The sequence below is a fragment of the Oncorhynchus masou genome, chromosome 10 (assembly GCF_036934945.1).
Source record: "Oncorhynchus masou masou isolate Uvic2021 chromosome 10, UVic_Omas_1.1, whole genome shotgun sequence".
Taxonomy (NCBI): domain Eukaryota; kingdom Metazoa; phylum Chordata; class Actinopteri; order Salmoniformes; family Salmonidae; genus Oncorhynchus; species Oncorhynchus masou.
Genome location: NC_088221.1, coordinates 19,726,580 through 19,748,705, shown reverse-complemented (window position 1 = coordinate 19,748,705; position 22,126 = coordinate 19,726,580). Strand labels below are relative to the sequence as shown.

Sequence of the window (22,126 nt, the reverse complement as noted above, 5' to 3'; positions counted from 1 at the left end):
GAATAGAGAAAGAGAATATTGTCCCACAATTGTCCCATCTGCCCTGGTCTATTGACTTTTTTTTTTTTACCAAAGAGATGTTTCTAATGTGATTTGAGCATCCTTAGGGGTAGAAGTTTTGCCAAAATACACACCACCCCACATCACATTAAGCAATGGCTGCATGATATGACATGGTCTGAATACTGAAAAACTACCAAAAAAAACACCTCATTGATGGACTTCCCTTTGTCTCATGGAAACAACAACTCACCGCTCTTCTTCAGTGGGTAGCACTGCTTCAAGTCCTCACAGGTCCTAGCCGGGTGCTTCCTGCTGCCGTCTGGGCTTTTCATGCTGTCGATCTGGCTGCTAAGGGCCTTCAGAGTGGCCTGAACACCTGGGTCCAGCTGCTGAGTTGCATTGCTGTTGGGCAGAGCCTCATCCTCATTGAACTCTGGAGGAGGGGGTCCAGCATCATAGTCATGCATGCTGCCAAATAGGTCATCCATGGCAGCTGTGGGGGGTCCGGGAGGCCCGGGAGGACCATTGGGACCAGGCTCTCCGGGAGGTCCCTGCAAAGCAAAGAGTTATGGTAAATAGAGAGTAATTACAAGGTGTGAACAAATGAAGTGTTTTGACAAAATGTGCCAAATGTTAGTGATGTTTGCGCTGACTTCCCAGGAAATGTCCATATCAGTTGTCCATGTAGGTGAAATGATTTTGAAGTGGAAATTGACATGCCTCAGGTCCGATTTCGCCACTAATTCCACGGGTTCCAGGAGGTCCCATTGGTCCAGGTTGTCCGATGTACCCTTCTTTTCCTGGGGGTCCAACTGGTCCAGGGGGTCCCTATTATATCATACCATGATAAAGATCCATTATAATGAAACAAATACATTATGGTTAACAACATGGACCATCATTTAACAGCCTGATATTATACCTACTCTTTGACCGCTTGGTCCGATGATTCCTGATGCTCCCTGTTCTCCTGTGGTGCCCTAAAAATAAAGGATGTTTTATAAACTCACTGTATATAAGTTCTACTCAATTAAAGATAAATATTTATTTATAGTATTTATATAAGTAAGATTTGACATACAGGTGGTCCAGGTAGACCCTGCAAACCGGTGAAACCTCTGTGTCCTTTCTGTCCTCTATCTCCATGGTCTCCGAGGTCACCCTTATCACCCCTTGGTCCTTGTGGTCCCTGTTGTTTCGAACGACACCATGCAATCACATTTTATGGGACGTCCAATGAAAAATGAGAAAGCTCATTTCTGTTTGTGGTTACGTGTCACCATACAAATATGCAAATGGGCAGTTCTCACACGGGTCAAGCCTAATGCTTTAGTAGTCAAAACCACAGCGTGCTGTGTTATCATTTCTGTGACGGCTCATTTCTATTGGATATTGAATATGTTTGAACATAAAAAAAACATTTATTGGTGGTTTAGGCATTAAAGTAAAATCAAGTGTTAACCTTTATTCATGTATATGTTTATGATGGTCTTACCGTTAACCCTCTCTTTCCTGCTGAACCGGGTGGACCGTTTGGTCCTCTGGAACCCTGTGTATGAATAGGATACCAACATGAGTTAATTAGATAAATATATTTTTATGTGTATTTAACCTTTATTTAACTAGTCAAGCCAGTTAAGAACACATTCTTATTTACAATGACAGCCTTATGCCTGTATATAATGAACATGTACAACATTGTCAGGACCCTTTTCTTTTCCCATTTTATTTCATCTTGGGATTCTCATGTATTGACAAGGAAATTCCTTACATAAATGAAAAGGGCATATTACGTACAGCGTCTCCTCTCTTTCCAGAACCACCGGTGGCACCGACTGGACCTGGAGTTCCTGGTTGTCCTGGGGTCCCAACTAGACCCTCTGGACCATGGTCCCCTCGATCTCCCTGTTGAAATCATCCAAATCAGAACCATAAAATGTATATGCTACAGAAGGTTGTAAGGCATTTGTCTTGCTGTTTCAATACGGTTGGTCAAGCACAATAAACAATATGAGACATTCTGGACACAGCGTTGCACGTACCCTTTGACCAATGACTCCATCTTTGCCTGGCGGCCCATCAGATCCAGCAGGACCCTGGAGGAAAACAACGTATTGTGAATAACTACTGTAACCTGTACGAAATATGTGAGGGATAATCAAGGAGGGGCTATGCTTTCTATGGAAAATAATGAATGACATGGAAGGTGTATTTCATGGCACGCTGGCGGACTGGAACAACCTTCCACGGAGTTGCATTGTTTTGATTATCCTTTTTATACCATGGCTATAATTTAACATATTTGCCGCTAGAAATATGTTCATTTTCATGTAGAAATGTGAACATCCACTAAAGCAGCTAGCAAATGTACTATATATTTCTACAGTGGTTGCCTTGGTAACCAAACAAACATACTTGCCAGTTTAGCTAACTAAACCATCAGTCCTTGCATGCTATGATGAAAATCGAATTCAACAATGCCAATAATGTTTTCAAATCGACTTTTGTTTTCAAAAGTAGCTCAAATAGAAAAGGTAAGAATTAACTATAGCCATTGAATTCTACCGTGCTGATATACCGTGCGTTATAGGGAATTATGAACTGGGTGGTTCGAGCCCTGAATGCTGATTGGCAGACAGCCATGGTATATCACACCATATACCACGCGTATGACAAAACATTTATTTTGACTGCTCTAACTACGTTGGTAACCAGTTTATAATAGCAATAAGGCAGCTCAGGGGTTTGTGGTATATGGCCTCAGGGGTTTGTGGTATATGGCCTCAGGGGTTTGTGGTATACTCCGCGTTGTGTCGTGCATAAGAACAGCCCTTAGCCGTGGTATATTGGCCATATACCACACCCCCTTGTGCCTTATTGCTTAAATAATTAACTCTCTAGAATTCCCATTTAGCCAATCAGATACTAGTATTCGACAATGCCATGGTATAAACTCTCTTACTGCTAGGAACAAGAGGACAAATAGTGAAGTGAAAAGTTTTGGCGAAAAAAAATGGAAGGGGGAACTTACATTTGGACCAGGATCACCACGAGGTCCGTTGGCACCAGGAGAACCGACCGGGCCAGTGGGGCCTTTGTCTCCCCCAGGTCCTGCAGTCCCCTGTTTTCCTGGAGGACCCTACAAACACCACAGGGACAATGGAATCATGAGGAGCACTGTGTAATATGCAATGTGGAAGCAGCTCAGATTGCGGACACATTAGTGGGATTCAAACAAATGTGTAGAAATCGGAACATACTGCTGGTCCTGGAAGTCCCAGCATTCCACGCTCTCCCCTCTGACCAGGAAGACCCACAATGCCTCTCTGTCCTGTTGTTCCGGCTGGACCTGGAGGTCCATCAGGACCCTGTGGAAACAAATCCAGTTGATATTGTCTACATATTGCCATGTAACAGGGTTGTGGTCAATCCAATTCAAGACTCAAACTCCAAATTCAGTTCTGTTCATGAATTGGATGATTCCTGATATTTTTGTTTGGGTTTTTGGATAAACTATTATACAGCTATGTGTTTCCGCACAAGCAATTCCTGAGGTGTACTTTTATGTTCTAACCTGGCATGAACACATCCGATTCAACTTATCAAGGACTTGGTGATGTGCAGCCCTTGGGATTCTCCCAGGAACGGATTGAGAATCATTGTTATTCAGCAAAACGTAATAGTTTACCGTGGGTCCGTCTTCCCCAGAGTCTCCTTTGTCTCCTGAGCCCCCGGCTGGTCCTGGGGGGCCTCTTTCTCCTTGTCTTCCAGGGGATCCATTCTCTCCACGAAGGCCAGGAGGACCCTCTTTCCCAGGGGAACCAAGGGGTCCAGCCTCTCCAACTGGACCCTGTTACAAAGAGAGTGTTGTTTTGTTACTGTTGTTGTTGTTCTTTATCTCTGAGAACAATGTGAAGTGTGTAAGTAATGGGTGATCAGTGGTTATAATTTTTGTATTCAATAGCGAGTGGCATATTGAAATGATAGCGGGTGGCTACTTCCAAATTGATACATTAACCAATAGAACCAATAGTGGTTTGATGATGACTTACAGTTGAGCCTGGTGGTCCAACCCTGCCTGCAGATCCAGGGAAACCAGTGGGGCCCTAAGAGTGTAAAGATGAGAAGATCTACATGGTTACTATTTATTACATGGTTATATACTATCTGTACCACGTGTCAATACCTGGGCACAATTCCTGTCACAGTCCCAAGAGGCTTTAGTCATAATTCATAACATGAACTTACAGGTGCACCCTGGGTTCCTCTTCCACCCTTCAGTCCAGCCACACCGAAAATACCCTGCGGAGAGATGAAGATTGCTGAATGAGATAGTTCTTCCTGTTTGTCTGTTGTCTGATAATGTAGCACAAGATAATGTAGCGTGTTAACTCACAGGAGGTCCATGGGATCCAGCCAAGCCCTGAGGCCCTGGAGAACCAGCATCACCCTTCTGACCAGGCTCTCCAGGCTCCCCCTTAACTCCTGGTTGACCATCAGGTCCCTGTATAAGGACAAAAACACACCAAGCCTGAGAGCTGGAAACAGCCCAAATGCACTACTTTTCTTACTAGAAAGCACAAAAGGGGGTCTAAGAATATGAGATTATAAAAAGCATTATAGAAATTTTACAAATTATTATTATAACATGATACAGTATATTGAATGCAGTACAGATGTAGGATCTTAATTTGAGCCACTTTTCTACAGCAGGAAAATAATCCTGCAGCAACAGGAAATGTGAATAATTATGTGTATTATAATTAATTTTTGTAGGGGTTGAGAAAGAGCAACGTCAACACAAGCATTTCGCTACACTCGCATTAACATCTGCTAACCATGTGTATGTGACAAATAAATTTGATTTGATTTTGATACATTTTTCATAAGGGAACATTTATCGCAGGAAGGTTCTCCTGCAACAGGGTGCTCAAATTAATATCCTACATCTGCATGACCATGAATTGTTATGATCACTGTGACTCCATTTGTCATCTCATAGGTATGGGTTACAGAAAATAATGACTTACGGGTGGTCCACCAAACCCAACGGGACCAATAGGACCAGGTTCACCACGGGGTCCCTGGTGGAACAGAATATAAATAGAGCATTACAATGCCATAATACCTGATATGATCGTTTCAAGGTAAATGTGTCATTGTATGCTTTAATACTCAATGTCCAGTTGTCCACTCACAGGCATAGCTCTTGATCCATGAGGCCCGGGAGGACCTTTAGGTCCAGCTTCTCCCTGCAATTACAACAAGTTTTAGTTCTACTGTAACAACAAAAGATGAACTAACTAATAATTTTTCGCTTTCGGCAAACTATGTCTTTACTTTTTCACCGCTAGGTCCATTGGGTCCGGGTGGGCCGAGAGGACCAGGAAGACCCTGAGGTGAGAAAACATATTTTTAGGGGAAATACATACCATACCATTTTTGAGTCGTGCAATGAATTGAGCAGACAATTGTTTCTCTGACAGAATATGCAGCAACATGTTTCCAAATGGACTTTCACTGTAACACTCCCCTGTAGAATAACTCATCCAAGAAGTGTCTTTTTTGTTTATTTTTTTACAACCCTTAAAGTACAGGTAACTTATCCTGTTCCGACACAATCACTGCATGCCAGCAGTGATTGAACTGTATGCATAAGCTTGGTGAGAACCTGGGGCAAGCACTTTTCAAACGAGACAAATCTGCTTTCTGTCTTCACATGATCAAGACACAAAACTATTTGTCTTAGGCCAGAATAAGAAATGACAAAATGTGTGTTAGTGTTACATTGAAGTGAAAGAAGTCACGTGTCAATTTGACTCACTCTTGCGCCATCATTTCCCGGTGTACCTTCTGATCCCTTCTCTCCACCAGACCCCTAAATGATGGAGAATGTCACGTGTCAAAATCCGACAGTTAATATTATTTATTGTGTTCTCATATATATATGCAATTGTTTACTTCAACCCCCATTAGCTACTTGTTATTTCAACAATAGCTACTTCTTGGGGTCCACACAAAAGAAACTGTAGAAAACAATCATACAAATACAGCGAGATGGAAACAAAGACACTGAGATAGATATACATCATCTCCCATGGATATGATAGGATGAGAAGCTGATGATGCAGTGTGGGAATACTTACTCTGTCGCCTTTAGGCCCAGGAGAACCAGAGATCCCTCGCTCGCCAGGCATCCCCTGAAGACCAGGAGGGCCTAGGTCACCAAGACTACCAGTGGGACCAGGACTACCCTTTGGGGAGGAAAAAAAGCAATGGGTTCATATTCATATTTTCAGACTAAGAAATCCAATACGCATAACCCTCCATAGTGGCTCCATATTACAATATCTCTATACATGGACAACAAATACCTTTGGTCCATCGGGTCCTGGTGCTCCGGGGATTCCCTTGGCTCCAGCCAACCCGAGAGGTCCGAGTTCTCCTCTCTCCCCTGGGATTCCACGCTCTCCCTGTTAGGGACAAAATGTCTGTCAGTCATGCTGTGTCTACTGCAATAGTACATTGTATATATGTGCAATATATTCCAATATATATTGATATTAGTAAAATGATCAATCTACCCTTGGTCCAATCTGGCCAACGGCACCTCCTTCTCCAGGGATACCCTAAACAAGAAAGAAATTCATACTCCATCGTCATGATGTCACAAATTAGTATTGCATCCCATGAAATAGAGGATCTACAGTATTTATCTCATTAGATATATACTTCAGCTAATTCAAACAATGCAAGTGTTCATGAAACTCACCAGATCACCTGGTTTTCCTGACTCTCCAGGAGGGCCTGGGGGTCCAGGTAATCCCTAATACACAAAAGCATATACACTTTAGATGACGACAACAGTGCCCAGTTGATTCAATCATCCCTTATGAGTTACAATCTTTGTTGCCACTTTCAGTGATCAACTGCTGCTTGTGAACAACATCCATGCATCTATGACAAAATCCAGAATAACCTACCTGGAAACCATTCACTCCAGGTGGTCCCTGTTCTCCTCTTTCACCTGCAACGCCCTTCAGACAAAGAGAGAATCAACATTTGTTGAAGAGTATGTTATGAGAGAGTATACTTTACAAATCAGATGTGCAGTGGCGTTGCATAATATTGACTGATAGGAAAATGCTGTACCAAAATGTTTAGTACGAGATATCAGTCATGACGACAATCAGAGAAACTTGTTGACTTACCGGAGGGCCAGCGGGACCGGCAGGGCCAACTTCCCCCTCTTTCCCAGGAGGACCCTAGAAAGGAAGTCATCATTAGTAAACGTCCTCATGAACATAATTTTCCCCATAAACACGTATGAGGGCAGAGGTCATTTAGTGCTCATTGACATCCGTACTCACTCTTTGTCCTGCCACTCCCAGAGATCCTTGTTCGCCTGTCTTCCCTGGGTCTCCCTATGATTTGAAAAGACAAGAAGTCATTCAAGTCATCATGAGGAGAATTGAAAAGTTTGATAGCAAGATATCTTGAGAATGTTAGAACTTCCAAGGTTCCTTACGTTAAAGCCCTTTGGTCCAGGTGTTCCCATGGTTCCTGCAGGACCTCTGGTTCCAATCGACCCTGCTGGTCCTGGGCGGCCATCTTCTCCTGCTGGACCCTTCAGACAGAGGGCACGAAAACAACTCTTACCTCTGGCTGTTCATTCAGTGTTATGACTACTGATACTAATGGTCAAACCTCGAAAAGAGGTATTCTCCGGTCATTGATCACCTGACAAATAGCCTGTCGGTCTAAGCCTTGATTGTGTATCACTGAAAGCATTAATTTTTAAGAACACTTGCTGGAGAGGTGGCAATCACTGAGTGCATTACCTTTTTCTCTGCAGTTGTTCTGTTTTTTGTTCAGCTCGGACCAAAATTGGATGTGTGTAGTAAACACTCTTTTGTCAACCTTACCAGTGGTCCTGGTTTGCCCTCTGCTCCCTGGACTCCTGGAGTGCCAGTCAGACCCTACAAAACAACAGACACAATTATGAGCCTCAGAAACAAAGACAACAATCTTGGAAAGCTATTCATGATATCTTCACATTACCCGTGCGCCTGGGAGGCCAGGTTCACCAGTGCGCCCGGGATCCCCTCCGGAACCTTTAGGCCCAGATATGCCAGAAGGTCCACGATCTCCTTGAGCACCCTTCAGGAGAAACATATTAGTGAATTAGGTTCGGGCTGGGGCTCCTGTCCTAAGAATCCAGTCTAATGACCACCGATGTAGCTGTAATAGATCTCTGTCTGTACCTTAGGCCCAGGTAATCCATCAGCACCAGGGAAACCTCTGTTACCAGGAGACCCCTGCAATACAAATGCCCATCCATATATGAAATGAAGACACATACGATACACCAAGATTACATCTATGACACAATATATTTTCTGCACATGTTTGAGGATATCAATGTCAGCTAAATCAATTGGAGTATGAAGTGGGATAAATTTGAGATCCATCCTGAGAAGTCTTAAGTTAAAATCACTGACCTAAATCCTAATCATCTAGAAGTGTTCAGTAAGAGGCCAACGGTAGACTCACCCTCTCACCAACAGGACCGGGTGGTCCTAGTGAGCCAGAGTCACCCCGAGTTCCTCTCTTTCCCTCCTCTCCCTGCGGCCCGATTACTCCTTGGGAACCAGGGGGACCCTATGAATCAAAACAAACTATATTTAACATTTGTTTAACCATCTCAATACACTTTGCTCCAATTATGACAGTATCTGAATTTCATTCAATGGGAAATAATGAGCGTGTAGACATCCAAGTATTGTACAATATAACACGTAGTGTACATAATAGTATTAATATTGTACATATTCTCTGTGAATGGTCACATTTTATTTGGGCTTACAGGTTCTCCTTTGGGTCCGGCCTCTCCTTTGTACCCAGGTATACCAACATCTCCCTGAAAAAAAGACGAGAGCCATAAATATACTGTATCACTATAGTAAAAACAAAATGTGCACCTGAGATAATGTATAATGTATCATAAAATGAAAATCAATATTACCATCTTGTTAATCAGTCAAACAACTGTTATGCAGTAATGGTACATTAGTTAGGTGATCTGGGCCATATTATCTGTGCTTTGGTAAAGTCATGCATGCAACATTGACAGTGTATGTATACATCTATATTGTACATGAATGAATGGACCTCCCATGAGTAGAAAATTACTTCTATCCAAAGTAAACGGATGCCACATTACCAGTTGACCTTTGATCCCAGGCTGTCCAGTGCTTCCCTGAGGTCCGGGTGGACCATGGGGGCCGAGGTGACCCCCGGGGCCCTGCACACCCATAGTACCCTACAAAACAACAAAAATATCTCTCAATAGACATCAATTATGATCGTATGAATCTAGGTATGCTATGTGGTAATACAATTATGTTATAATATACGTACCACTGGACCCTTAGTACCTGGCCCCCCGTCTGTTCCTGAAGGACCCTAAATATAGCAAATATATCATGTTAAAAGTACAGCACAATGATGTTTAACAAAGAGAGTAGGTGTTATAAATAATACCCTTACTTGTTGGCCAGTAGATCCTGCCCTGCCTTGGTGTCCTGTCTCGCCCCTCTGTCCCTGTTGCCCCTCGGGCCCCCGCACTCCTGTGGCACCAGGTTGGCCCTGGAGAATAGAAACAGAACTCCTCATGAGTCCATTTTATGTACATACAGTAGTCCTAAATTACCTTATTAGTTAGCTATATACTGTATGTTATTAGGTTACATTTACAACATATTGCATACACTGCTACATATACAGCCTCCGAAGTTACTATTTAAATCACATTGATTTGAACATGTTTTGAATACTTAATGTTCTACTTGATAGTCTACAGTACTTGCCTTCATTCCTGGAATTCCTGGATAACCTGGGGGACCATTGATACCTAATGGACCCTGCAAGTATTATACCAGAAAATTGAATTAACGAATAGCTCAAATGCTGTATTATATTAGTAGCAACTGCAGGCCAACTTACCATCGGACCAGATTTACCAATGTTCCCAGGAGGACCTTTCATTCCCTACAATCAAAAAAATAAAAAATTAAATTGGATTCACACATAATACAATATATCATTACAATTATTGTAAAGGCATCGGAAATGTGTATCATGTACACTTGTCAAATACATAAAATAGATTTGAAAAAATAATTGAGGACTTGCAATGGGGTGAGTGGATGTAACAATATCTTGTTATCTGGAGTCATTACATTTATACTCTTGCATATAAAAATGAGCAATACAATTGAAAATGATATTAACTTAAGATCTAAGTAACATCATTTAAAAAAAAATCCCCATCAAAATCCGACAGAGATATTTTTTGCATGGGCTGCGTCTCAAGGATCAACCTCATCCACCTATGTCGGCCCTCTGCATCTGCTTTGGAAGGTGGTCGAGCTAAAGTGGTGTTTGTCAGACCATGAGACATCCGGAAAATCGGTCTTCTCACTAAAACGTCTGTGGCGTCCCAACAGACCACTCTATAGATGAGACGCTCACAAACACGATGGTGTTCTTCATTTTGCTCTACGACCCCACAAGCCCTACGGGACTTGCCTAAAGTCTGTAACACTGATGTGCCAGCTTCTGTCTGTAGCATCCGAACCGTTTGGGCTATGAACTGAAATAAACCCACTGTCGAGAGAGGAAACTCTCACGAACAAGGTGGCGTTAACCCCCCAACTTTAAGTGTTCTCATTCTTACCGGCACTCCATTTGCTCCTAAGCGACCTCTCTCCCCAGGCATGCCTCTAGGGCCCTAAAAGGAGCAATTAATCATGATTACTTTTAGTGTGGCAGAGCAATAAACATATGAATGTATTGACAAAATTACCATTAAGCAATAAACATATACATGTAAGGAAAAAGTACAAGTTGAAAATAGGTGTTAAATGGCAGAGAGTTGATAAACTTGGACTAGTCCTGCAAATACCAAAAGATGTTGCAAACAGACCCATGTTATTATTCTACTTTTATTTATAAGGGGGATCAACTGAGACCAACGTCTCATTTGCAGTAGAGCCTGTTTTCAATACAAAGGAAAAAAACACACATACAGTGCATTCGGAAAGTATTCAGACCCCTTGACTTTTTCCACTGTTTTTACATTAGTCTTACTCTAAAATTGATTACATTTTTTTTCTCATCGATCTCCACCCAGTACCCCATAATGACAAAGCAAAAACAGGTTTTTGTTTCTACAACTTGACCAGGCCATGAGGTCCAAGGAATTGTTCGTAGAGCTCCAAGACAGGATTTTGTCGAGGCACAGATCTGGGGAAGGTACCAAAAAATGTCTCCAGCATTGAAGGTCCCCAAGAACACAGTGGCCTCCATAATTCATGAATGGAAGAAGTTTGGAACCACCAAGACTCTTCATAGAGCTGGCCGCCCAGCCAAACTGAGCAATCGGGGGAGAAGAGCCTTGGTCAGTGAGGTGATCAAGTACCCGATGTTCGCTCTGAAAGAGCTCCAGAGTTCTTCTGTGGAGATGGGAGAACCTTCCAGGACAACCTTCTCTGCAGCACTCCACCAATCAGGCCTTTATGGTAGAGTGGCCAGACAGAAGCCACTCCTCAAAAATAGGCACATCACAGCCTTTTGGAATTTGCCAAAAGGCACCTAAAGGCTCTCAGACCACGAGAAACATCTGGTCTGATGAAACCAAGATTGAACTCTTTGGCCTGAATGCCAAGCTTCACGTCTGGAGGAAACCTGGCACCATCCCTACGGTGAAGCATGGTGGTGGCAGCATCATGCTGTGGGGATGTTTTTCAGCGGCAGGGACTGGGAGACCATTCAGGGTAGAGGGAAAGATGAATGGAGCAAAGTACAGAGAGATCCTTGGTGAAAACCTGCCCCAGAGCCCTCACGACCTCAGACTGGGGTGAAGGTTCACCTTCCAACAGGACAACAACCCTAAGCACACAGTCAAGACAATGCAGGAGTGGATTCAGGACAAGTCTCTGAATGTCCTTGAGTGGCCCAGCCAGAGCCCGGACTTAAATCCGATCGAACATCTCTGGAGAGACCTGAAAATAGTTGTGCAGCAACGCTCCCCATCCAACCTGACAAAGCATGAGAGGATCTTCAGAGAAGAATGGGAGAAACTCCCCAAATACAGGTGTGCCAAGCTTGCAGCTTCATACCCAAGAAGACTTGAGGCTTTAATCGCTGCCAAACGTCTTTCAACAAAGAACTGAGTAAAGGGTCTGAATACTTAGGTAAATGTAATATTCAATTTGTTCATTTTTAATACATTAAGCACATTGCACTGTTTATTTTAGACAGTCAAAATAAATCTATCCAAAGGTAATGTACAGTACAGGCATGGCTCCTCATCATGGGCTGCATCCATATAGTGCCTTCCAATGCTTGTCTCCTTTCATTCTTCACTACACTATGAAGAATCTAGACTGGTCAAAACTAACACTAGGTCGGCATCCACCATTTTACTTTAACCTATCATATCTTTTGTGAACTGTGTAGACGGAGAGGAGTCTTCCAATGAATGAATAGATCCTTATCAATAAAACATCACAATAAGGGTCAGTGCGTTTTGTCAGTAACTGCATAAGTTGCTAGTACACAATACTGTATATTTAAAATATTTTCCACTTACCATAGGGCCAGGTGTGCCAATCGGACCCGTGGGACCTAATGCACCCTAAGAGATCAATTACAAAAACATTGCATTCATAAATACATGCCTTTCAAAACTTTACAGTATGTATATACTTAATATATACTGAACAAAAATATAAACACAACATGTAAAGTGTTGGTCCCATGTTTCATGAGCTGAAATAAATAAAAGATCCTAGAAATGTTCCATACGCACAAAAAGCTTACTTCTCTCAGTTTCTGTGTATATTATACACTCATCTATATCATATCTATATGAATATCACTGACGTATCATGACAAGAAATGACTATGATGTCAATATGAATCATAAAAACATAGTGAGCGAGTTATGGATATAACATCGTATAGAGGCTGTACCTTGGATCCTACAGTTCCAGTTTCACCTCTTAGACCAATTGGACCTGTGTGACCCTGAAACAACAAAGTGTATCTCTCCATTAGTGGACAATAATGGCGTGACACATGAGTTCACAGTGAGGTTCTTTGAATGTTTGTTGGGGGTCATACTTACTCTATGGCCTTTCAATCCGGGAGGCCCAGGTGTCCCTGGAAATCCTCGAGCTCCCTGAAATACATGGTATTTTAGTACAGTGTCAATAGAGTATTCCAGTCATTTTAGTCATCATTTCAAGTTTAACACTTCCGTTGTTATATATAACTTACCGCTGATCCAGGGAATCCCATCTCTCCAGAATTTCCTGGTTTTCCTCCTTCTCCCTAGGATGACATCATAATAAGTTAGTAACATGGCCATTTGCTATGTACAAAGTATGATGTTTCTTACACATCATGCTTGAGACCACACAAGTCGTGTTCATTCCAAATGGTCCTGGTTAGTACACTTCCTATCTAGCATGCTCACGTCTTTCGAGCTGGTTTCTGTTGGGAAGCATTTCCCACAACACAACAGACTCGTGAGGCAGACGACATTACCACGAGCCCACTAAAACCATGTCTTTGATACGCAGGGTGGCGCCAGTACTTCGGCTGAACAGAGATGAGCGCTTACTCACGTCTTCACCCGGCTTTCCCGGTGGCCCTTCAGGTCCCCTTTGTCCAGATGTACCCTGCAACAGAAGAGAATTATAAGACCTTGACTAAAGGGGCTATACATGCTTATGACAAGCCCTACAATGCACTAGAACTGCATCGTCATTTATTGTACCTGTCTGCTTTGTGAAAAGTGTAACCAGGAGATGAAATGGTCAACGTAAACAGTTGCTCAGAAATTGTGTCCACGACCATGTATTCCTTCTGACATTCTACAATCTGTCAGTTTTGTGTTGTTTGAGAAGATGAATGTGACTACTGTGGTGCCAACATGATTCAAGGTGTTATTCTCATAGACACGTTGTTGAGAATTGTTGCAACAAACAGGGAACACCTGACTAGAAACATGACAAGGAGAATGTCATACCATGTGACCTGGATCACCGACTTCCCCAGGGGATCCTTGTGGTCCAGCATGGCCCTGAGAGAGAGAGTGAGCGAGAGAGGTTGGTGAACAGCTAACTCCAAATAAAGTTGTTTGAAATGATTTCTTCATGGGTTGCTTTTAACTTACAGGGTTTCCATTTGGCCCAGGAGGTCCTCTTGCTCCTGCTTCCCCCTAAAACACAGATAACATCATTGCACACACAATCATTACTTTTAAAAAGTATGGCCCCACAGACTCAATATTTGATACATCACAAAAGTTTTATTATCCAAGCCATAGCAAAGAAATGTGACACGAGACTTCTGTGACCCAAGACAGTGTCACTGCTTCTTACACTAGTTCCTGGCACCATGGCCGTTTGGCCGGCAGATTTCTCATCCCCAAAGCCTCCAGCCATCTGAGCTCCCAGTCCCTGGAGAAACAGAACAGTGAATTAGAGTTGCATTCTGCAACTCAGAGAACACTCAGCATCTCAATGGGACAGCTAACAGCCAGGGGTGCTGTCCTGTCTCCATACTTTGTTTCTCAATAGGCCAGATAATGTCCAGATAATCAATCTGCTAATGTTTTATGGTTAGGGTCGTTCTTTTTCTTAAAACTGCATTGTTGGTTAAGCATTGTAAGTAAGCATTTCACTGTAAGGTCTACTACACCTGTTGTATTCTGCACATGTGACAAATAAACATTTGATTTGATGCAGTCAGTCTCTCCTCAACTCTTAGCCAATAGAGACTGGCATGCATTGGATTTATATTAGCCCTCTGATTACAACGAAGATCAAGACGTCTGGGTGAAACAAGGACATTTCTAAGTGACCCCAAATTTTTGTTTTGAACGGTAGTGTATATTTAAGCAATAAGGCACAAGGGGGTGTGGTACATGGCCAATAAACCACGGCTAAAGGCTGTTCTTATGCATAACACAATGTGGAGTGCCTGGATATACCCCTTAGCAGTGGTATTTTGGCCATATACCACAAACCCCAGTGCCTTATTGCTATTATAAACTGGTTAGAAACGTAATTGAGCAGTAAAAACAAATGTGTTCTCATACCCATGTAATTTTACAGCTGTCATCCAATCAGCATTCAGGGCCACCCAGTTTCTAATTCACATTATACATTGTTTATGAGGGGTGGGTATTGTAATACTTACCCCTGGTGGACCCTGGTTTCCTGCAGGTCCGGGTTCTCCTGGATTTCCAGGCACACCAGGCTCTCCGTCATATCCTGCTGCTCCACGTAGCCCCTTCAATTAGATAATGTCATGTTAATATAAACAGGACGAAGCAATGCATTACAGGTTCATACGGTGTCATTCATTATGTGCCAAATCATAACTTGATGTGCGACCTACATTTCTGCTCAAACCATGTATTGATGTCAGTGACACTTGAGTTACGGGTCTCCATTTAGGTTTAGTAATATATGTGTAGACATTCATATTGCCTTCTGGTTCTAAAGCATGTTTTCTAGTTGATATGCAATGACAGTGGATGATGAAAATGGCCACAAATGAGAGAGAAAAAAATGATTACAGTATATGCTTGACAAAACTGATAAATTGAATCAAGGGTGTTAAACATAATATGAGAGGCAGACCAGCAACATATGTCATAAATCGTAAAGACTAATGTTGTTCTGCTAAATAAGATTCTGATTAATGTATGTCCTCAATATGATCAGCATTCCAATGAGGGCAGCATATAAATGCATAATTTATTATTTTGTCGTGTACTGAATTTAAACAAAATACATACGTTTGCGGAATGGGTCTATCGGAATGTTTTCTAATGCTAATAATGCTAATGTATTGTCCATTTTTGTTTGCGCAATCTCTTGATCATCAAAGAGACAAATCTCCAGAAAGTGCACAGCACATCAATTTGAACTATCTTAGAGTCATGTAGTCTCCATTATCTTTGAAGACATTGTATTATATTTAAGCATGACAATAAAAGCCATTAATAAATTAATCCATCTAATTCTATTATAGTTATCACATAAAGTAGTTGCTTCTTTGAAATATCCTAATTCAATAGAGATTAAGAAGTAAATGTATTATCATGTCTCAGCTTGATGAGCCTCAAGAAAAAAATTAAGGCTGCGCTATACTTAAACAAAAAGGCTTGAGGGGTTGTGGTATATGGCCAACATACCACGGTTAAGGGCTATTCTTATGCACGACGCAAAGCATAGTGCCTGGATAGAGCCCTTAGCCGTGGTATATTGGCCATATACCACAACCCCCTGAGATGCCTTATTGCTATTATAAACTGGTTACCAATGTAATTAGAACAGTCAAAATAAATGTTTTGTCATATCAGTGGTATTGGGGCTGATATATTGTCTTAGCTGTGTGCTTAGCGTCGTTGTCCTGTTGGAAGGTGAACCTTCACCCCAGTCTGAGGTCCTGAGCGCTCTGGGGCAGGTTTTCACCAAGGATTTCTCTGTACTTTGCTCCATTCATCTTTCCCTCTATCCTGAATGGTATCCCAGTCCCTGCCGCTGAAAAACATCCCCACAGCATGATGCTGCCATCACCATGCTTCACCGTAGGGATGGTGCCAGGTTTCCTCCAGACGTGATCTTGGCATTCAGGCCAAAGAGTTCAATCTTGGTTTCATCATTTAGGTGCCTTTTGGCAAACTCCAAGCGGGCTGTCATGTGCCTATTACTGAGAAGTGGCTTCTGTCTGGACACTCTACCATAAAGGCCTGATTGGTGGAGTGCTGCAGTGATGGTTGTCCTTCTGGAAGGTTCTCCCATCTCCACAGAGGAACTCTGGAGCTCTGTAAGAGTGACCATCGGGTTCTTGGTCACTTAACTGACCAAGGCCCTTCTCCCCCGACTGCTCAGTTTGGCTGGGTGTCCAGCTCTAGGAAGAGTTTTGGTCGTTCCAAACTTCTTGCATTTAAGAATGATGGAGGCCACTGTGTTCTTGGGGACCTTCAATGCTGGAGACATTTTTTGGTACCCTTCCCCAGATCTGTGCCTCGACACAATCCTGTCTAGGAGCTCTACGGTCAATTCCTTCGACCTTATTTCAGCTCACTGGTCACCATAACAACACCCAACCATAGCACGCCCTCCAGCAGGTATATTTCACTGGTCATTTCCAAAGCCAACACCTCGTTTGGCCACCTTTCCTTCCAGTTCTCTGCTGCCAATAACTGGAACGAATTGAAAAATCACTGAAGTTGAAGACATATCTCCCTCACTAACTTTATGTATCAGCTGTCAAAGCAGCTTACCGATCGCTACCTACCTCATCCCATATTTGTTTTTCTGCTCTTTTGTACACCAGTATTTCTACTTGCACATCCTCATCTGCACATCTATCACTCCAGTGTTAATTGCTAAATTGTAATTACTTCGCCACTATGGCCTATTTATTGCCTTACCTCCTTACTTCTCTTGCACACACTGTATACAGATGTTCCTATTATGTTATTGTGTTTGTTTACCCCATGTGTAACTCTGTGTTGTTGTTTTTGTAGCACTGCTTTGTTTATCTTGGCCAGGTCACAGTTGTAAATGAGAACTTGTTTTCAACTGGCCTACCTGGTTAAATAAAGGTGAAAAAAGAATAATAATTAAGTAAAAAATGGCTTGGTTTTTGCTCTGACGCACTGTCAACTGTGGGACCTTATATGTGTCTTTCCAAATCACGTCCAATCAATTGAAATTATCACAGGTGGACTCCAATCAAGTAAATGCGTGTCAAGGATGATCAATGGAAACAGGATGCATCTGAGCTCAATTTCGATTCTCATAGCAAAGGGACTGAATACTTATACATTTGCAAAACTTTCTAAAAACCTGTTTTCGCTTTGTCATTATGGAGTATTCTGTGTAGATTGATTTGGAAAAACGTTATTTAAACCATTTTAGAATAAGGCTGTGGAAAAAGTCAAGGGTTCTGCATTCTTTCTGAATGCACTTTACCTCAAACGCCTTTCCCAAATCAATCATGGTTTTTACAAGACAGTCACTGTGTTGACTGCACAGGTGGGTCCACAAGGATCATACTACTTCTGAGGGGCTGTCACATAAAAGGGTGATCACACTATTGCTTTAGTCCCAGGCCAAGGAATGATAAAGGATTTGAGATTTGGCAAAGATCCCTTTTGAATCCCAATTTTTTTTTTTGTCAATGTGCCAATGGAGATAATTATGCAGTACAGAACTCAAGCCTTGCTAAAGCATAATGTATTTGCTCTGTGAGTCATGTTTGGAACCTACAGGTCTTCCTTTCTGTCCTCGGTCCCCTCTGAATCCTGGCGATCCGGGAGGCCCCTGTTTTTAGGACAAAAAGAAGGGATGAAAAAGTCACAATAGCGTAGGCACAATAATATTCCTTCATAAATCCTTCATGATAATATCATTACTATGGAAACAGAGTAGAGTCATTCCGGATGCTCTGTCAAGTACAGTTGTACTACACAGGAATCCTTTCAGGTCAAGTTAAATGTAACTGTTCTCTTCTGCCATCTAGTGTCGACTCAAAGAGTTTTACAAAATCAACACCACAACTGAGAAACAGCTGGTTCTAGCTATATGCACCAACAAAGCTGTATGTTGTTGAATCGCAACAGAGTTCCATATCATAAACTCAGTTTATAATAGACTTTGAAAACAAAGTGAACTATAAGCTTACCATAGGCCCAGGACGACCTCTGATCCCAGTCACCTGTGGCACTTCTCCAGGTTCTCCTTTCTGACCCTACAAACGAAGAGCAAGAAGGCAGAAGTTGCTCCACCGTTTAAATTCAATTAGTAATACGATATTATAAAGATGTATCACAATGATATATTAAGCTTACCCTGTAGACTCTGCCACCATCTGAAAATGACAGAACATAACAGACATAAAGAATCAAGTCACAAAAGCATCTAGTCTACGATGACTTTGTTGTCATGAGGGGAGTTAATTCTTATTTTCTTCAAAGCAAAGCACTGGGTTCACACGTAGTTACATTAATAGTTACACATTCATGAACAGTTCACACTGGGTTTTCTCATAAGAAATGTTTTTCATGACTTGGGGTCACAACAAATTTCAGGTCACGCTTTCCGACAACTCACCGGGTCTGCCGTTGCTACTGGTGTCTGAGCCGCCCTCGCTCTGGCAGATGGGACAGCACTCGCCCTCGGGGATGGTCACCTTCTCACAGTTGGACAGCTCATCGCACTGGATCTCGTCACATAGGACGGAGCCGCTGTCGCACACGCAGATCCTACATGGCTCTGGTTTCCAAATGTCTCGGTTGGTGTACACCTGGCCATCGACCGTGCAGCCCGCGTCATCTCCTGTGGAAGGCGGGACCGACAGGACAGGTCAGACAAAGGTCAGAGTTCAGCCATGGAAAGTCAAACTTAATGCCCCCCTTCCTAAAAATATTTTCTGAATTAGTCTCAAATGCCAGGATATAAAATGAATGTGGAAAAAAACTAAATAATGGCAATAGGAAAAAGAAAAAGAAAAACTCATGCTCTACAGAAATCTTTTAAGTGGACCACAAAAAAACATTAAATACTTGGGATGCTTAAAGTGACAACAAACAACAAATATATAAAGATGACTTTATCCCATTTCTCAAAAATATGAAAGCAGATCTAATTAAATGGAACAAAATTCCAATAAACCTATGTAGACTTAAACTCTTCAGAAAGGCATGGCTCACAAAGTTTTTAATAGCAATGACCCCACCAAACACATTCCTTAAAGAGTATACTCCGTCATAACAGACTTTATGTGCAAATAAAAGTCTAGAATTTTAAGCTTCCAGACATGGAATTGTATCAACTCACCACACAAGGTTTTTACTTGTGAAATATAGTTAAATGCACTAAAGAGTAACAATAGGTACATATTGAAGATACGAATGCTCATCCCTATAATATTTTATGTATATATTTTCAAAGGATAAAGCTGGTAACATAAAAATAAAATTAAAATAAGGCCAATGTTCACGCACCAAGGGAACTGAATTAGCATAATAGAAAAAAATCCCCATAAAAATCCATCAGTTTAAACTAAATATCAGTTGTTGTTTTTTTTACATTGGATGAGTCTCAATCCATTGCATCCCCCTATGTAACACTTCTGCATCTGCGGTGAAAGCTGACAGAGCAGTGCTTGTAAGAACATGAGACATCCCGAAAATAAGTCTTCTCACAATTTTTTGTCTGTTGGCCATCAAACTATTATGACCCCTCTATGGAAAGATGAGACTCTCATGAACACGTTTTTGCTTTACAAATCCCACAAGCGTCTTTGGAATTGTCTGAAGTCGGTGCAGCCCGATCTGCCAACTTCTGTCTGTAGCGTTCGAACGGTTTGAGCTACACAGTAAAATGACCCTTCTAGGTAAAGGTAGGATGCCCACTGACCTCACAAGACTCATCTGATGGTCCCCTGGTACCAGTCAAAACAAAATTAAGGAAGTATACACTACCGGTCAAAAATTTTAGAACACCTACTCATTGCAGGGTTTTTCTTTATTTTTACTATTTTCTACATTGTAGAATAATAGTGAAGACATTAAAACTATGAAATAACACAAAGGGTGGCTATTTTAAGTATCTCAAATCTCAAATATATTCTGATTTGTTTAACACTGTTTTGGTTACTACATGATTCCATATGTGTTATTTCATCGTTTTGATGTCTTCACTATCATTCTTCAATGTAGAAAATAGTAAAAATAAAGAATAACTTTGGAATGAGTACTGTAGATGTTCTAAAACTTTTGAACGGTAGTGAATATGGAGACTGTTTAGTGATAAGAATAAGGGGTTACATACATGTAAAAAAATCAAACAAAGGTTTCCCGATCTTTCTTAAATCTCTTAGATATAGGATAGACACATTAGAACACACTTCCTTCTGTTGTTCCATGTACTTCCTCTGTTAATTGATGCATTTATATGGCCTAATAACAGTAAGGTCAAATAAATGTTTTCATCCAAGAATTTTTGTATATATTTTTTTGATAAGTCAAGAAGTCTTAAAATTCAAAATCAAATAGCAAAATGATCCTTGGAATGACCGTCTTAAAACAATTCCATATACCTTAGTTGTATTTTGGACTGACCAATGTAGATATTTTCAAATGAATGCACAACATTTTTATTTGAAATCTTTTGGACATCAGAGCAATCTTAAGGGGATCCTATTTGATTCAGAAAAGGATATTCATACGATAGTTAAGATATACAAAACTTTGCATATCCAACTGACAATCTCTTTGAAAAAATATAAACCTTTGGCACTAAGACTAAAAATAACTGATATTGGCACAAGATGGAGGGAATGTTGGAATATATCTAACGAAAATGCAAAAAAAATCTAAGCTTAATCCAGTATAAACCAACATATAGAACCAAAGAGACAAAATGCACAAATTCGACAGCACAACGGCAGAGTCATGTCTGAAGTGACAATAATGCATCCATTCTAGGTCTGCGGTCAAACGACCACCCCTCATCACTGTTAAAACACTTCTGCGAGCAGGCCTTTCTAATAAACCTGGCCTGGGTATCCTGGAAGTTGAGGATGCCTGGTTCTTTAAAAATAATTTCCTCACCATCTTAAATAAGCATGCCCCTTTCAAAAAATGTAGAACTAAGAACAGATATAGCCCTTGGTTCACTCCGGACCTGACTGCCCTCGACCAGCACAAAAACATCCTATGGCGTACTGAACTAGCATTGAATAGTCCCCGCGATATGCAACTTTTCAGGGAAGTCAGGAACCAACACACACAGTCAGTTAGGAAAGCAAAGGCTTTTTCAAACAGAAATTTGCATCCTGAAGTGCTAACTCCAAAATGTTCTGTGACACTAAAGTCCATGGAGAATAAGAGCACATCCTCCCAGCTGCCCACTGCACTGAGGCTAGGTAACACTGTCACCACTGATAAATCCCCGATAATCAAGAATTTCAATAAGCATTTCTCTACAGCTGGCCATGCTTTCCTCCTGGCTACCCCAACCCCAGA

At 41.6% G+C, this 22,126-nt stretch overlaps 1 protein-coding gene across 1 annotated transcript in view; it reads right to left on the bottom strand.

Annotated features, from left to right (window-relative positions):
* The window catches only part of LOC135547290 (collagen alpha-2(V) chain-like), a 58,987-nt gene that overhangs the window by 3,477 nt on the left and 33,384 nt on the right, over positions 1-22,126 (bottom strand). The window contains exons 2-50 of the mRNA XM_064976134.1: positions 19,209-19,433; positions 18,947-18,966; positions 18,781-18,846; positions 18,366-18,419; positions 15,277-15,369; positions 14,457-14,534; positions 14,249-14,293; positions 14,102-14,155; positions 13,698-13,751; positions 13,348-13,401; positions 13,196-13,249; positions 13,042-13,095; positions 12,659-12,703; positions 10,742-10,795; positions 10,009-10,053; positions 9,873-9,926; positions 9,553-9,651; positions 9,424-9,468; positions 9,227-9,325; positions 8,870-8,923; positions 8,557-8,664; positions 8,268-8,321; positions 8,065-8,163; positions 7,929-7,982; positions 7,532-7,630; positions 7,374-7,427; positions 7,215-7,268; positions 6,987-7,040; positions 6,776-6,829; positions 6,588-6,632; positions 6,378-6,476; positions 6,150-6,257; positions 5,828-5,881; positions 5,344-5,397; positions 5,202-5,255; positions 5,034-5,087; positions 4,400-4,507; positions 4,252-4,305; positions 4,056-4,109; positions 3,692-3,853; positions 3,264-3,371; positions 3,035-3,142; positions 2,046-2,099; positions 1,801-1,908; positions 1,499-1,552; positions 1,085-1,192; positions 930-983; positions 724-831; positions 254-554 (exon numbers count right to left, since the gene is read on the bottom strand). Coding sequence (XP_064832206.1) covers positions 254-554; positions 724-831; positions 930-983; positions 1,085-1,192; positions 1,499-1,552; positions 1,801-1,908; positions 2,046-2,099; positions 3,035-3,142; positions 3,264-3,371; positions 3,692-3,853; positions 4,056-4,109; positions 4,252-4,305; positions 4,400-4,507; positions 5,034-5,087; positions 5,202-5,255; positions 5,344-5,397; positions 5,828-5,881; positions 6,150-6,257; positions 6,378-6,476; positions 6,588-6,632; positions 6,776-6,829; positions 6,987-7,040; positions 7,215-7,268; positions 7,374-7,427; positions 7,532-7,630; positions 7,929-7,982; positions 8,065-8,163; positions 8,268-8,321; positions 8,557-8,664; positions 8,870-8,923; positions 9,227-9,325; positions 9,424-9,468; positions 9,553-9,651; positions 9,873-9,926; positions 10,009-10,053; positions 10,742-10,795; positions 12,659-12,703; positions 13,042-13,095; positions 13,196-13,249; positions 13,348-13,401; positions 13,698-13,751; positions 14,102-14,155; positions 14,249-14,293; positions 14,457-14,534; positions 15,277-15,369; positions 18,366-18,419; positions 18,781-18,846; positions 18,947-18,966; positions 19,209-19,433 — 3,825 coding nt within the window. The remainder of the gene's footprint in view (positions 1-253; positions 555-723; positions 832-929; positions 984-1,084; positions 1,193-1,498; positions 1,553-1,800; positions 1,909-2,045; positions 2,100-3,034; positions 3,143-3,263; positions 3,372-3,691; positions 3,854-4,055; positions 4,110-4,251; positions 4,306-4,399; positions 4,508-5,033; positions 5,088-5,201; positions 5,256-5,343; positions 5,398-5,827; positions 5,882-6,149; positions 6,258-6,377; positions 6,477-6,587; positions 6,633-6,775; positions 6,830-6,986; positions 7,041-7,214; positions 7,269-7,373; positions 7,428-7,531; positions 7,631-7,928; positions 7,983-8,064; positions 8,164-8,267; positions 8,322-8,556; positions 8,665-8,869; positions 8,924-9,226; positions 9,326-9,423; positions 9,469-9,552; positions 9,652-9,872; positions 9,927-10,008; positions 10,054-10,741; positions 10,796-12,658; positions 12,704-13,041; positions 13,096-13,195; positions 13,250-13,347; positions 13,402-13,697; positions 13,752-14,101; positions 14,156-14,248; positions 14,294-14,456; positions 14,535-15,276; positions 15,370-18,365; positions 18,420-18,780; positions 18,847-18,946; positions 18,967-19,208; positions 19,434-22,126) is intronic.